This window comes from Brachyistius frenatus, unplaced genomic scaffold (assembly GCF_029030835.1).
Source record: "Brachyistius frenatus isolate BFR_SWC_R1_liver_20210118 unplaced genomic scaffold, ASM2903083v1 Contig_144, whole genome shotgun sequence".
Taxonomy (NCBI): Eukaryota; Metazoa; Chordata; class Actinopteri; family Embiotocidae; genus Brachyistius; species Brachyistius frenatus.
This window is the reverse complement of record NW_027210743.1, coordinates 412,569-426,118: the sequence shown is the minus strand read 5'-3', so window position 1 is coordinate 426,118 and position 13,550 is coordinate 412,569. Positions and strand designations below refer to the sequence as shown.

General features: G+C 45.3%; 1 protein-coding gene across 3 annotated transcripts in view; it reads right to left on the bottom strand.

The window, feature by feature from the left end:
• Positions 1 to 867: 867 nt before the first annotated feature.
• The window catches only part of pde4a (phosphodiesterase 4A, cAMP-specific), a 38,083-nt gene continuing 25,400 nt past the window's right edge, over positions 868 to 13,550 (bottom strand). For 2 of the 3 annotated variants that reach the window (XM_069715566.1, XM_069715567.1), the window contains exons 3-15: positions 13,379 to 13,415; positions 13,137 to 13,207; positions 12,277 to 12,326; positions 11,512 to 11,624; positions 6,144 to 6,237; positions 5,839 to 6,002; positions 5,417 to 5,515; positions 5,159 to 5,323; positions 4,885 to 4,984; positions 4,614 to 4,768; positions 4,356 to 4,478; positions 2,078 to 2,260; positions 868 to 1,852 (exon numbers count right to left, since the gene is read on the bottom strand). In XM_069715566.1, the coding sequence (XP_069571667.1) occupies positions 1,337 to 1,852; positions 2,078 to 2,260; positions 4,356 to 4,478; positions 4,614 to 4,768; positions 4,885 to 4,984; positions 5,159 to 5,323; positions 5,417 to 5,515; positions 5,839 to 6,002; positions 6,144 to 6,237; positions 11,512 to 11,624; positions 12,277 to 12,326; positions 13,137 to 13,207; positions 13,379 to 13,415 (1,870 nt within the window). In that variant the 3' untranslated portion in view covers positions 868 to 1,336. Of the gene's footprint in view, positions 1,853 to 2,077; positions 2,261 to 4,355; positions 4,479 to 4,613; positions 4,769 to 4,884; positions 4,985 to 5,158; positions 5,324 to 5,416; positions 5,516 to 5,838; positions 6,003 to 6,143; positions 6,238 to 8,549; positions 9,854 to 11,511; positions 11,625 to 12,276; positions 12,327 to 13,136; positions 13,208 to 13,378; positions 13,416 to 13,550 lie in introns of those variants that run through there. The other variant, XM_069715568.1, reaches the window with a different exon arrangement.

The following is a 13,550-nucleotide window of genomic DNA, read 5'->3' as shown; positions in this document are numbered from 1 at the left end:
TATTAAGCAATTGGTAAATACAAAATAGGCAAAAATGTATGCTTCAAAGCATCACATGGCTTATTCTCAGAAAGATTAAAAAAAAAAAAAAAAAAAAAAAAATCATTCTAATAAGAAAAACAAACAAACAAAAACAAAAGCTGGAAAGAGTCCACTGGTGGTTGTGGTGGTGGTAGTGATTGCTCTGCATCATTATATTACCAGAGAGCAACAAAGGAAGACTTACAGCCGAAAACATATCACCACAGAAACTGTACGTGTGAGATACACACCACAATACCATGAACAGTAAAGAGAGATCTTTAACAAGAGACAATAAAAAAAAAAAAAAGATAACAAAATCAGACACTCCTGTCCCACAATGCATTGCTTCACGACAGCTCCATCCAGGAAGCTGGTGTTTCAGAAAGGCACAGAGCCATCTTGCACCAGTAGCACTCTCTTTGTAAAGGGAAAAGGGGTATGGGACCCGGTGGTCCCTTCGTTGCAGCATCTTCCTTTCCTTCGATCACTTTCCCTCTCCTCCTCCAACTCTGTGGAATTTCTTATTTTTCTTTTCCGACAGAAATGGAAAAAAAAAGTCACTCGTACGTGTAGCTTTTCTGAGGAGAACAGTTTCTATTGAGATTCTAACAAACATGAATTACGAATACTGACTGAACACTAGTTAATACTCCATTAAGGGATGGCTTTTTCCAAAGAGATTCATTACTGATCAGTGTCCCTCATGTAAATGCACACATACAAACATAGTCAAGTGTGTGTGTGTGTGTGTGTGTGTGTGTGTGTGTGTGTGTGTGTGTGTGTGTGTGTGTGTGTGTGTGTGTGTGTGTGTGTGTGTGTGTGTGTGTGTGTGTGTGTGTGTGTGTGTGTGTGTGTGTGTGTGTGTGTGTTCATTTCCAAAACAGAATATAAGGACTGCAATTACACTGCATGATGGCTGCATGCAGGTACACACATTGCATTGGTAAATTCTACATGACTTGCTCCTGGTCTTGTTTTTTCCATGTGTTTTGACGTGTCACTTCATGCGTGTTTATTTGTGTGCATTTCAGTCCCAGAGTGCTACGCTGTCTTCAGTTTCCCATCATTAACGCTCTCCTAAATTCCTCTGTCTAAAGTTCATTGTGAAATCAGTCGAAGGACTCACCATCACTCCAAATCTACAGTTGCTGTGTAATTAACTTCTCTTTAAGCGATTTAAATTCTTTCCCTTTTTGAAAAATATACTTAAAGGTCTGTATTGTCATTGCAGTCTTATTTGTTCTTGGTTTGGCCATTGAAAGGATGAACAAGATAATGTGTGCAAGTGAGGAGGGCGATACAGGAGCAGAACTCATGTATCTTCAGCTTGTGAAGAAGAATCTTCCTCTTCCTCTACAGGACTTGTGTCAGAAAGTCTGTCCTTTTCTGCCCCCTCAACCAACTGAGCTTTCAGCTTCTCCTCCACTTCCTCTTCCTCCATTGCCACCTCGTCCTCCTCTTCTATTATGTACTCATTTTCCTCCTCTGCCATTGTGTCTTCCTCTTCCTCCTTTTTACCCTCCTCCTCCTCCTCATCATCCCCGTGACTGCAGTCCTGTTCCACGTGGTTCGGTGTGGCCTTGTCACCCTCGTCCTCCTGTTCTCTCTGAGAGCTCTCTTCGAGGGTGAGCTCAAACTGGAACTTGTCTATGCAGGCGTTTAGATCCTTGTCTTGGCCCACGGGAGGTGGTGAGGGGCTTTGTGGAATAGTGCTCTGGTACCAGTCCCTGTTGTCCTCCAGAGTGTCTAGGATGTCCTGGGCATCGGGATGCACAAGGTCCCCCCATGTCTCCCACAGCGGGTGGACAATGTAGTCAATAAAGCCCACCTACGTCCAGAAAAGAAGATTGTTACTGACATGAAATAAACTAGCCCAGTGGTGTCACTTCGCTTCCTGCAAATCAGCATTAATAATGTAGGAGGATGACTGCTGTGATCAGAGCTGACAAATCACTCTCTGCGCTGTATTATCACCCCACCCACAGTATTAACAGTTCTCCAGTTGTGCACAGAATCACATTCATACATGTGTGTTTCCCTGCTGATCATTTACCTGACTCTTTTCCACAGATGCAGTGTGTTTATCGCACATCGGACTGATCTCCATCCCTCGCTCCCTCTCCTTGTCCCCCTGCCTGAAGAACTCCTCCATGATTCTCTCCGTCCATTGGCGATACACAGCCAGCGGCTTCGTGGGGTTACTCAGGTCAGCACAGTGTACCATGTTCCTCAACACCTGCACAAACACAAAGTCACATCACACACTATTATGTAAATGGAAGTTATAAAAATCACCCTGAATTTAAAAAAAAAAAATGATGGGGATGGTGTGCCCTTAGTCGGACATTTTGGATTTTAAACAGACAAAGCTTCAAGCAGCTGAAAGGAGGTGGTGCAAACTAAGCTTTCTAATGACCTCTTTCACGTTTACTTTATTTTCTCCTTCTTTCACTTCTTCTGCTAGTTGCTACTACAACTCCAAAATCCAGCTTTCTCAAGCGTTTTACTTGTTCTCCAGAATCTCAACACTTGCTTTTCTCTTCACCTTTCCTTCTGTGACATTAAAGTTTGTGACGTTTCCAAGCTCAGAGAACATTCTCCACCATTTATTACTGCATTAGCTTTATCTCTACTCTCCTTGCATATGCACTGAAAACCATTTGCACCTACAAACTAACATGATTGGGATTGGCCCCAGAGCAAATATTTTTCTTGGGCCCTTTCCCCTGCCTCAAACGCTCCACATAGGTGACATACCACAAATGACAGAGAGTAAGCTCATTGGACAAACGAATCAGCTTTTCCCAGCATGCCTGTCTCCTTCCTTAACCCTTGTGTTGTCCTTGGGTCAAAATGACCCGAAGCTGTGTTCAACCAAGTTCTATTTTATGTCTCTATTTTTATATTTTTTGGGATCATTGGTCATCATTCTTTAAAGAAACCCTCACAGCCTCCTTGTCACCAATGATCCTAAAAAAATATGAAAATAAAATAGAAATTGGTTGAACACAGCTGCGGGTCATTTTGACCCAAGGACAACACGAGGGTTAACTTGAGAACAAAGCAATCAGATTAAATAGGTTGAATAAGGGATTGGTCAACATAATATTCATTTTCTAGTAAAACTTTTTGGAACATTGCAATACAGACAAATAATGATACAAAACAAGGGCGATGACTCAAGTGTACAAGGTGGTAAGGTGGTATATATTCTGATCCCAATCAGTGTAAGACTTTTGTAGCATTGTTAGTTGATCAGGCTGAGAATTGAGATGGCCTGGACACACAAAATCCTGTCCCGAAAACCTTCATGGGCCCCATTGCTTTGCCCCGTTAGTAGTTAAGCCATTCACCAGCACTATTAACCAAGTCCCCTTAGCTACCTCTTCTAATGTAAACCATCAAATCAAACTTCTGGCCTTTGAGTCTCCTACTTTCTTTAATGATGAAGAAGAACTCATCACCCATCAAAATGCAATAAACCACACATTTCAAAACTGTTTCAAAAACTGCTGACCTGCTGCTTTGTAAACTGGCAGCAACCACCTCTACCTTGGCCCTCTTGCAGACACTTAGACATCTGCGAAGCACTTGCATGTTTCTCTTCATTTCCTTCCATGACCATCTTCATTGAACCTCAGGTTCTTGCTTTTGTGTCTGACACTTAACTACACCACAGTCAGGTCAAATGAGATAAAATGCAGATCTGTCAGCTGGATCACTTTGCAAAATCCCTAAAACTAGATCTATACAATGCTGCAGCTCTTCATTTCTGCTCAATCTTTAAGAAATACACAGGATCTTTCTTTCGTCATTGACAAAATAAGATAACACACACCTTACCTTTTCATATGATGCTTGATTACCAGATCTCAGCTACGAAAACATACTTAAAAAGAAATGTCAGCCTAATCTTTCTGTCAGAGCCACCTGGTTTTAGAAACAGCACAGAATACAAACAAGTCAAGATCCAGTGTATTGCCAAAAGATTTAATGGGGATCCGTGCGAGTTATACAGGCAAGTTGTACATAGGTTACGAGCTGCATAGTGCAGAGGTGCCTCAGAAAGTGTTCTACCCAGCTCCCAGCCATAACCCCCGTTTCATGTTGATCTTACAGTACATCCATTTACTCCAACTAAATCCAAGCCAGTGTCTAAGTCCCGTTAAGCTTTCCCCACAACATCTTTGTTTTTACAGCACTCTGAATTAACTGAATATGCCATCTCAATGCTTCAGAATTTATTTATTTTTTGTAGCAGGATCAGGATAACATTTGCTGAATGGCTGTAATTGAAGTTAGTTGTAAGTAACTTGAAAATGACATCCTACCTGTATCCGGTCAGTGTAGTGGTCGAGCAGCAGTACTCCAGAACTTGTCACTTTCTTGGTTTCTACCATAGTCTTGAGGTCTGCCAGCAAACTCATGTGTTTAGACATATCTGTTGCCAAAACCTGGGGGGGGAAAAAATAGAAAGACAGAGAATAGAAAGTTCATAGGAGATGAAGGAGAGCTAAGAAGCAGTTGAAGACAAGCGAGGAAGGTAATTATGTTCATAATATACAATAAGTGTGCAGACAAACACTCACCATATCAATAACAAGCTTCCTCAGGCTCTGTCTTTGCCTCTTGCTTAGATTTTGGAAGATGTCACAGTTGTCCTCGTGCAGCAGCTTAAAACCCACAGCCAGGTGATGGTTCTCCAACACAGACTCGTCATTATACATCAGGGCTAACTCTGAGTCTGAGGGAAGCATCGCACAACAAATATGAGTCAAAAACATACACAATAATCACAGCATCACCACAATGTGCTTCAATTTATGCGTTTGTGTGTCTCTTAATCTCATTTGAACTCACTGGTATTTATGAGGAATTGGTTGGACACTCCTGGATGGTCCACATCATGGATGGCAGCAGCAAATAACGCAGCTAGTATCTCTAGATCAGTGAATACAGCCTGTCAGAGATGAAGAAATGAGGGAAAATTAAAAAGCAGTTTGACCCTGAACTGTTGTACTCTTTCTGGAAGACCCCGAATTTGTGAAAGACTTTGAATGTGAAGGTAGCTGTGTATCGGGTATTTATAGTCATGCTGTGTGTCTGACATTGGTAGACCAATAGAGGTATTTACATCTAGAGCTGGTGTGGATAGCAGTACATGAGTAGACTGAGTGACATCTGCAGCGTGGAGGCTGTTGTGGTAGGCCACATTGGCATGGTAGTGGTCCTCCAGGGTCATCACATACGTGACAAACGTATCCACAGGGATCCGAAAGGTCTTTAGTAGATCTCTTTCCTGCAGCGGGGACAGTGCACAGGGGTTAGGGTCACAGTCATGCTACGTTTCATTAGCTACTGCATAATCCATGGTTCAAGCCCAGTCTCTCACCTGGAAGATGGCAAACATTATGCAGCTGAGGGGTCGATTATTTGAGAACTCCGCCACACGAAAGATATTAAGGCCCCACTTGTTCAAGTCGTTCAGCTCCTGAAGGTACAACAGAAGACCTCTGGTTCATTTTGAAACTATTAGACTGTGAGTAGCCTTTAACCAATCGGCACTGACCACCATATACCGTGTGTTGTGCGCTGTAACTCCATCACTGTCGCCCTTGTTTGAACTACTTGAACATCACTTAGCAACCCCAACCTGTTGTTGATTGGTCCACCTTTCGGAGTTGCAGAGCAAACCTTAATGTGAACAAAGTTCAGACTATAGCAAAGACTGAGGCTGTGAGCGGAGCATGCTAAGTTTGTGTGCATGTGTATACAATAGCTTTGATCTCTTGTGTTGTTTTTCCATCCATTTACCCTGGCTAACCCGTCCTCGTGTTCAGTCTTCACACCGAAGCGAGGCATGGTGGAGTTGGAAAGGCTGGAACTGTGCGTGAGCTTCTTCACCCCACTGATGTGACACATGGGCTTCTCCCTCTCCCTCAAGGTCGGGGACGGGATCTCCACCTCGTTCTGCTTATCTGGAAGGATCAAAAGTTAAAAGTCAACCTCGGGATGGAGACTTACAGAGGGTTGTACTTGACCTGGAGTCAGAACTGTTAAGAACTCTTTAACTGTTAAGAACTCTGCCATCCAGCAAATGGATGGCAGGTTTACTTTACCTAGAAAGGTAGTGGAGATGTATTCTGACACTTGGTTCCCTGAGCGACTCATCTCTGACAAATGGGACAGCTCCCTGTTTAACATCCTCTTGAACTGAGGGGAGGACAGACAAGAGACAGCAGTGAGAGATTTGAATTGTAGTTACAATGTAGAAGCATGACAGATTGCATGCAGATTGGTAAACCTCCAGGTTTATTCACATTGTCCTCTGGATTCAATTTGCTGATACATATTGATACATAACAACATTCCTATGATTCATAAATGAGAAAATAAATTATCACCCTTATTTACTAAAGGGTGATAAAAATCAATTATGAATAATGCCTCCTCTTTTTCTCGGATGAGAACAGACTGTTCAATGCCCCAACTCGGTGTGCTTGCACTTTGATATGCTGTGATTTGCTGCAGTAATGTGGCACGTTTATACATATTGCTCTCAATAGATCTACGGTGTCAGTCATGAACTACTAGTCTGCAGGTCCTTGCATTGCAGACATAAATGTGATTAAGTGAAGACATTATCTGCGCAGGCAAGAAAACACCGTTTCTGAATGTTCTCTCCGCTTTTATGTAATGTTTTATTGTCGCAGACGAACATGATGTCAGGAGACTTAACGTCAGACTTAACCCCGTCAGACGAGTCATGTGAAGGCACAATGCGATTCGGACAGACCCCTCAGTCTGTGTCCTACTGACTGATCTTTCACACATAACAATCTCCATGGCAACTGAAGCAGTTGCCGTGGCAACTGCCTCCTCACAGTCAGTCCTTCAGCTTGATGTGAGAGCGGTGGCTGCTTGGGTGACAATCTGAGGGAGTAGGCAGGTGTCTCTGACCTTTACCAAGGTCAACCCTCCCCTCCTCTGCTGTCTCCCTCTCTACATCCCTCTGTTGCTTATATCTGCTCCTCCCTCCCTCTTGAGGTAAACAACACCATTACTGCGCTCGAGCCCCAAAATCCTGATTTGTCACAGGCTCCACTTTGCCTATTCCACACACCTCATGTATTACCACCGTTTCCCCCTCTTTCCCTCACAGTTCTCTCTCTTTTTTTTTTTACCCAGCCATCCTATTCCAGCCCGGTGCTCGTTACATGATGGGCCAAACGAATAGGCACCGTAACAGAAAATCGTGGAAGGATCAGTCATCGGGAGCCAGGAAATCTAGTCAAGCCCAGTGGCACACTTAGGCAGCAGGCTCAGCCCAGACCTCCTCCTCGATCTCTCCCTCTCTCTCGTTCTTTCCTTCTCTAATGCTGTAACGCTGAGTCATAGCTGCCAACCAACACTTCTACAGTGCCAGTCCGAGTGCCAGGACAAACAACACTCTTCCTCTGACAGCGACTACTGAAGCAAACATGCACACATTGAACAGCCGACACACACACACCTGCATATGTGAGGTACCAGGAGGGATATATGTTGTCTGACTGTCAGCGGTCAGGAATAACACAAGTACAAACACACATGTGTAAAGTGTGACAGTGCTCTAGACATTATGTGCATCATGATTCAGATGGCAAGGTAAGGTAATAAATCCTGTAATCCCAATTCAATCATCAGTAAAGACAACAGCGAGTATTTGTTTTGGTAACACAAATCCAGATTAAATCGGACGTATCAAAAGAAAACTTTTCTATATTTCTACAGATGCAGAATGATGAATGGTAAAATGATACAAAAAAAACCAACATCTTGAGACAATAAGCTTGTCCTTCACTGACAATACGCTTGACTTCCTTAAATCTGTATTGAGGCCAGCCTCAGGCTAGCAGGAGAGAGAGACACAGGAGATGTGGGACGCAGGTGTGGAGGATGGAAACGGACATTATGTGACACTGCATCGTACCTGCAGTAAAGACTGCTGGACTACTTCAAAAAGTCCCCAAGCCTATTTCTTCGGGTTTTAAGCAGCTCAGTGTGTTCACAAAGGACAGAGATGTAGACAAGGTATGGAGGGTTGAAGAATGAGACTGATATTGTCTTTTTGTTTACAGTGCTGCTGCTGTGTGGAAACACTGAGCAGAGTTCATAAATTCTCTTCCTTTATCATTGTTTCTCCTGAGTGGATTCATGTGTGAATTAGGAACAGGAACACAGTCACCAATGTTCTGCCTCAGTTTCTCACAAAGCCACTGTCAGACCCACAAGACCTCATAAACTTAAACATAAATATATGATAAATCCCATGTAGCACTTTTGAAGACTCCCTTATAAACACATGACATTCACAGACTGACACAACCACAGTTTAATTAAAACACCTAAGTATGGAGCTAGCAAACAGGTGAGTTGTTAATGCATGCATAGATGTGGAAGTAACACTTGAAGAGTCCACAGCATCTATCCAAGATGGCCACTGCCTGGCCTTGTTTGCTCTCTGCAAGTTGTCTGAGTCCTACCTGGTCCCACCAACCGATGAGCCAGGGCCTGGAGCAGGTCTCACAGAACAGGTCCACTAAAGGCGTCCTGCGCTCTGCTGCCGTCCCACCCCCCTCCAGAACTCCTCCAGCGGCCGCACCGAGGTCCAGCTCTGCCCCTGACCTCCCCTGCAGGGGGCTGTAGCTGGAGGAGCGGGGCAGCCTGTAGCCCCCTGGTACAGGCGAGGGGCAGGGGGACGGCGTCGGGTCAATGGCCTCCACCACACCCATGTTGAGGGTGACGGGCGGTTTGGGCCGATGGCACAGGCAGGAGGTGCGGTAGTGGAGCGGGGTGGGGGCACTGCGGGTGCCCCAGTGGCATGAGGGCGTCGTCAGGGTGTGTGGGGAGAGGCCACAGCCAGTCAAGCCGGGACACTCCAGAGTGACAGCTGCCCCGAGAGGGGGAGAAGGAACGGGGGAAAGGGGCGAGGGTAGGGGCTGCTGGTGCAGATTGTCCTTGCCTACATGCAGTACCCCAAAGCAGGCCACCCAGTCAGTCCTGAGTCAGGGTCCAGCCTCAGTGTGGTCAGAAGATGAGGGTCCCCCTGATGGGCAGACCAGGAGCCCCCTGGATCCGGCTTGCTGTGGAGACTACATCTCATCCCATTTGCTGAGCAGACTGACCCAAATCTATAGTCACTGCAGGGTCGAGGTGGATGGGAGCCGAAAGAGTGAAGATGGAGGGAAAGGGAGAGGGAGCGAGGGACCGTCTGAAGGGCACAGAGAGGAACCGATGTAGGAGATGAGTGAGACAGATGTAAACTAAAAAAAAAATGTTGTCGCGAGAGCTGAGCTGCTTGACAAACTGTGATAAAAAAAAAAAAAAAAAATTTAGATGACGGAGGTGAGAGGAATGGAGGGATGGTGACGGCAGGGCAGAAAGATAACTGTAGTATCGAAAGATGGAGGTGAAGGGAGCTTGGATGAAAGCAGGAACATCGGGAACAGGAGAGGAGAGTGGGGAGGGAGGGAGAGAGGAGAAGGGGTTGGGGGGGGGGGTCAGATGATATAGCAAGAGAAAAACAAGAATGGAGAGAATGAGAGAGAGAGAGAGAAAAGAAAGAAAGAGACGGAGAGGGATGCAGGCAGGCCTGTAGCAGACGGTCAGGCTGAAGAATCACACCAGAGCTGTGGTCTGGAAAAACATTCTCCCTCTTCCTGCGTCGACTGCCCCTCCCCCACGGTAGGGATCCACAGGCCCGGCCCAGTCCTACCGGTGCATCAGCCCGTCTGTGCCGCCTCGCACCGATCCCAGCAACACACTGTCAGTGAGCAGGCAGTCAGTCAGTCAGTCAGTCAGTCAGGCTGCCTCCTGATTGCTCCTCCGTAGCTCCCAAGTCCTCCGCTCCAAGTCAATCCATGCCTCAGCTGGCCCAAAATGCCAGGAGGTCTAATGCTGATGCTTCAGGCTGCCGTTCCTCCTCCAACGCTCTGCCTCTTGCGCCATTTCCCTGGATGCTGTAGACAGCTCTCGCAAGCTAATCAGGCAGTGTGGCTGCAGGCGCGTGCATGTGTGTGTGTGTGTGTGTGTGTGTCTGTGCTTGCCTCCTCTCGGCGGCGGTGTGCGCATGTGCGACAAGACAGCATGTACGTCTGTCGAAAATATGTGTGTGAGCGAGGGTGTGAGTAAGAGTGAGAGACTGAGTGGGAAATATTCATGTGCGCACCTCCATGTTGGCACGGTGTGGCGGATTTCTGTAGCTTAGTTGCGGCTGCTAAGAGGCAGAAACATATTCACAGACTCTTTGTTTCCCCCAAGGAGACTTCTCTCTGCACATTGTACACGCGCACCACATGTGACTGTAACCCACACATACATGGCGTCCCGTCATCACTCTCCTGTCATTTCTCCTTGCATTATGAGCCTGATTATCGACATGACGAACCCTTATTAATAGCGACGTGCAACACGGGAGGGGATTCTGGAATAAAATAAACAAGGTGCTCGATGCTGTCTCTTTAAGACGGAGCACTATTAAAGGAGCACCGCCTCGATTTCATTGGCTGTTGCCTGAACCACATGGCTTGTGGTCAGAGTGGCAAGCCAATGAGTAAAAGGGAAGGGCAGACCCTGCTGCTGTTCGATAGCAACCAAGGTTACAGCAGAGACATCAGCATCAGGACCCGTCCCCCCCCCCTCCCTCTCATGCCCTCCCCCCCTCCTCTCTCCAGCTCTCGCTCTCTCTCTCTCTCTCTCTCACCTATTTGTGCCCCCACAAATACAAATGCATGCGAGAAGCCTGCACATGCCGGCACGTAGATGTACTCTTGCAAAATGCACGCTTTCCAAAAATCCATTACAACCTGGCTGCATGTCTTGCAGCAACAACAACAAATGCTCCACCACAACAAACCAATAGTGTCTCTCAGTTTAGTTTAACAACCGCCAGGAAAACCCAATGAGATGGTCGAGGTCGACCACATATGTGCTACAATACAGTCCACGTGAATTATTTATTGATACATTCACCACCGCAGGACTGAAAATCAACCCACGAAAGATGTTTTTCCAAGAATTACTAATTATGATATCGACAGAAGAAGAAGCAGTTCACCATTAGCTGCTGAGTTGTTTGTTAAACAATATCACGTGAATATGTGTGAAAATGTCATGTGAAAGGCATTGCAGCGAGGCTAGAAAAGCCTCCTCTGAGGTTTACATGCTGCTACAGATGTTCTATCGTTCACTTCAATAATCTAGTGAAATTAGTGAAGCTGCATTGTTTGTATTTCCACGAGAGTGGAGGCTTAAACAAGAAGTCCGACATGTTGATTATTTCTGTGCGCTGGGTGATACAGCTCCAACCCAGTTATAATCAGATCCCTTCAGATCTGTTCTTGTGAACCACATTATATGTTGTATGTCAACATTTCCACACCCTATAACACTGAGGTAAATGTGAAACTTCATTGTGAACATGTTTGTGTGTTGACAGGTGCGCACCTTGTTGGAGGCCATCTCGCTGACTGAGCGGTGGGTCTGAATAGTCTCCAGCTGGTCCAGACACCAGTCCAGCTCCTCCAGAGTCTCCCGAGCCATCTGCTGGTATGTCTCCTCTGGCAAGGACACACACAAACACAGAGTTAATATATTTAAATGAGCAGTAGAGGAGTAACACAAAAAGTGTCATAAAATCACTGATGACTTGACAGAAAATCCGTCCCTGTTAAGGTCCCATCCTTTAGCTAAGTAAACTGACACATACTTAAATTCAGTTTAAGTTGAAAAGTTTCATAGTTGAAAGTTGAAAGGTTTTATAATATGCTGATATATTCTGAATATTCTTTCAACTCTTTTGTTTTTTGAGGTCCTTGATTAGCCAGTGTTTGAAGCATAAAGTGTAAAAATGTTCAGGTCAGGTTTTTCAGCTGAGGAATCAAACTCTTCAGGGTGATTTAAAACGAGTGCTGCTGGTTCTGAATTTATCCCCCAACAAATAAAAACTTAAATGTACTGTACGCAGTAACAGCTTTATATTATATAGCATATATAGCTTCACTATTATCCATTTGTAAGATCCATCCAATCTCTTAAAATGTATGCAAAGCAGTTAATTAAACAATTCCTCATTAATAATAGGCACAGGAGACTGTGTGATGATCTGCAGTCATTTCCATTACTGATGATGCATTTGGGGGATGTGGGAGACTTCGAGTGTCCTTAAAGGAAACCCTTTGCACTAAGAGTTTTAATTAGCTGACAACATACCAGAGAGCGTAGCTTGGGGAACAGTGGGTTGGCTTGTCACTGGTGACCTCCTGTGGACATACACAGCATTACATCATGAGGGAGAACTTACACACTGCTGCCCCCTGCTGGGGTTCAACACACATTGAACATTACAGTATGAGGAAACAAAAGGCTTGGCTCACACAGGGGATATTAGAATTTGTATTCATTTATGTGCCCATAAAACGAGACTAATGGAGGAGTGTGTGTGTGTACATTAAATGTTTTTAAATATTTCAAGATACTGCAATCTGTGCGTTTTTAAAGTGCTTATTAATGTCCTTTTTTTTTCTCTTTAAATATCCCAAAATAGTCAAAGACAAAGCCTGGGTTCTGCTCGTGTCTCAAATAGCTTTTGTAATTTTATAATTGCGTAGTGAGGGAGGCACTTTCAGGGTACAACACTGTGTAATTATAGATGCTGATAATTCTGTGGTGCATTGCTTTATATATCATATTGACTTGGAGCTAAGAGCCTGCCAGCTCCAGCTCCTTTCTGTCTACTGCAATACAAGGGAGAATCATTTTTAGTGTTATTGAATGTCTCCATCGTCTGGGTACAGAGTCAGGGACATACATCTGAGGCATGGAGCTCTCTGCACTCAAGTCCTCATACAGCTAGTTGGAAACACGGCAAAATAATGCAGATGATATTTTCCTTGAGCATTGTCTGATAATCATAAAGTGGTTAATCATGAGAGCTACAGTGTTTCCCCACAGGAGCGAGGAGATGGAGACATTAGCATACACACTGCAAACTAAGCAGGCAGTCGTGACGAGTGTAAGTGGGGTGGGGAGGGGGGGGAAGAGGGGAGGTTGTCTGACAGCATGATACTGACTTGTTAGTGGGTGTTGTGACATTGGCGAGGATGGTGAAGTTGCTTCTTACAGTTCGTAGGCTGGCCAACACCTGGGGGATGGATGGACAGCGTAGGAGGGGAAAGAAGGAGGGAGGGAGGCAGGGAGGCAGTGAGGAAGGGATGGGGGAGGGGGGGGACAAGTTCACTGCACTAATTAGCCACCTTTTCTAGTCATTTACAGCGATTAAAAATGTCAGACGAGGAGCACGAGGGAAGCATACCTGAGCGAAAGGGGTGACGATCATGTCTTCGGCGTGCCTGCAGGACAAAAGGGGAAAACAAAAAAGCGGAGAATGAGGTGAATGTGAGGAGCTTTTGGCCAGCCGCGGTGCTCGGTATGAGTGTTTATATGAGAGGCTGCATCTGTGTGCTGGGTGTTTACAAAAACCTACG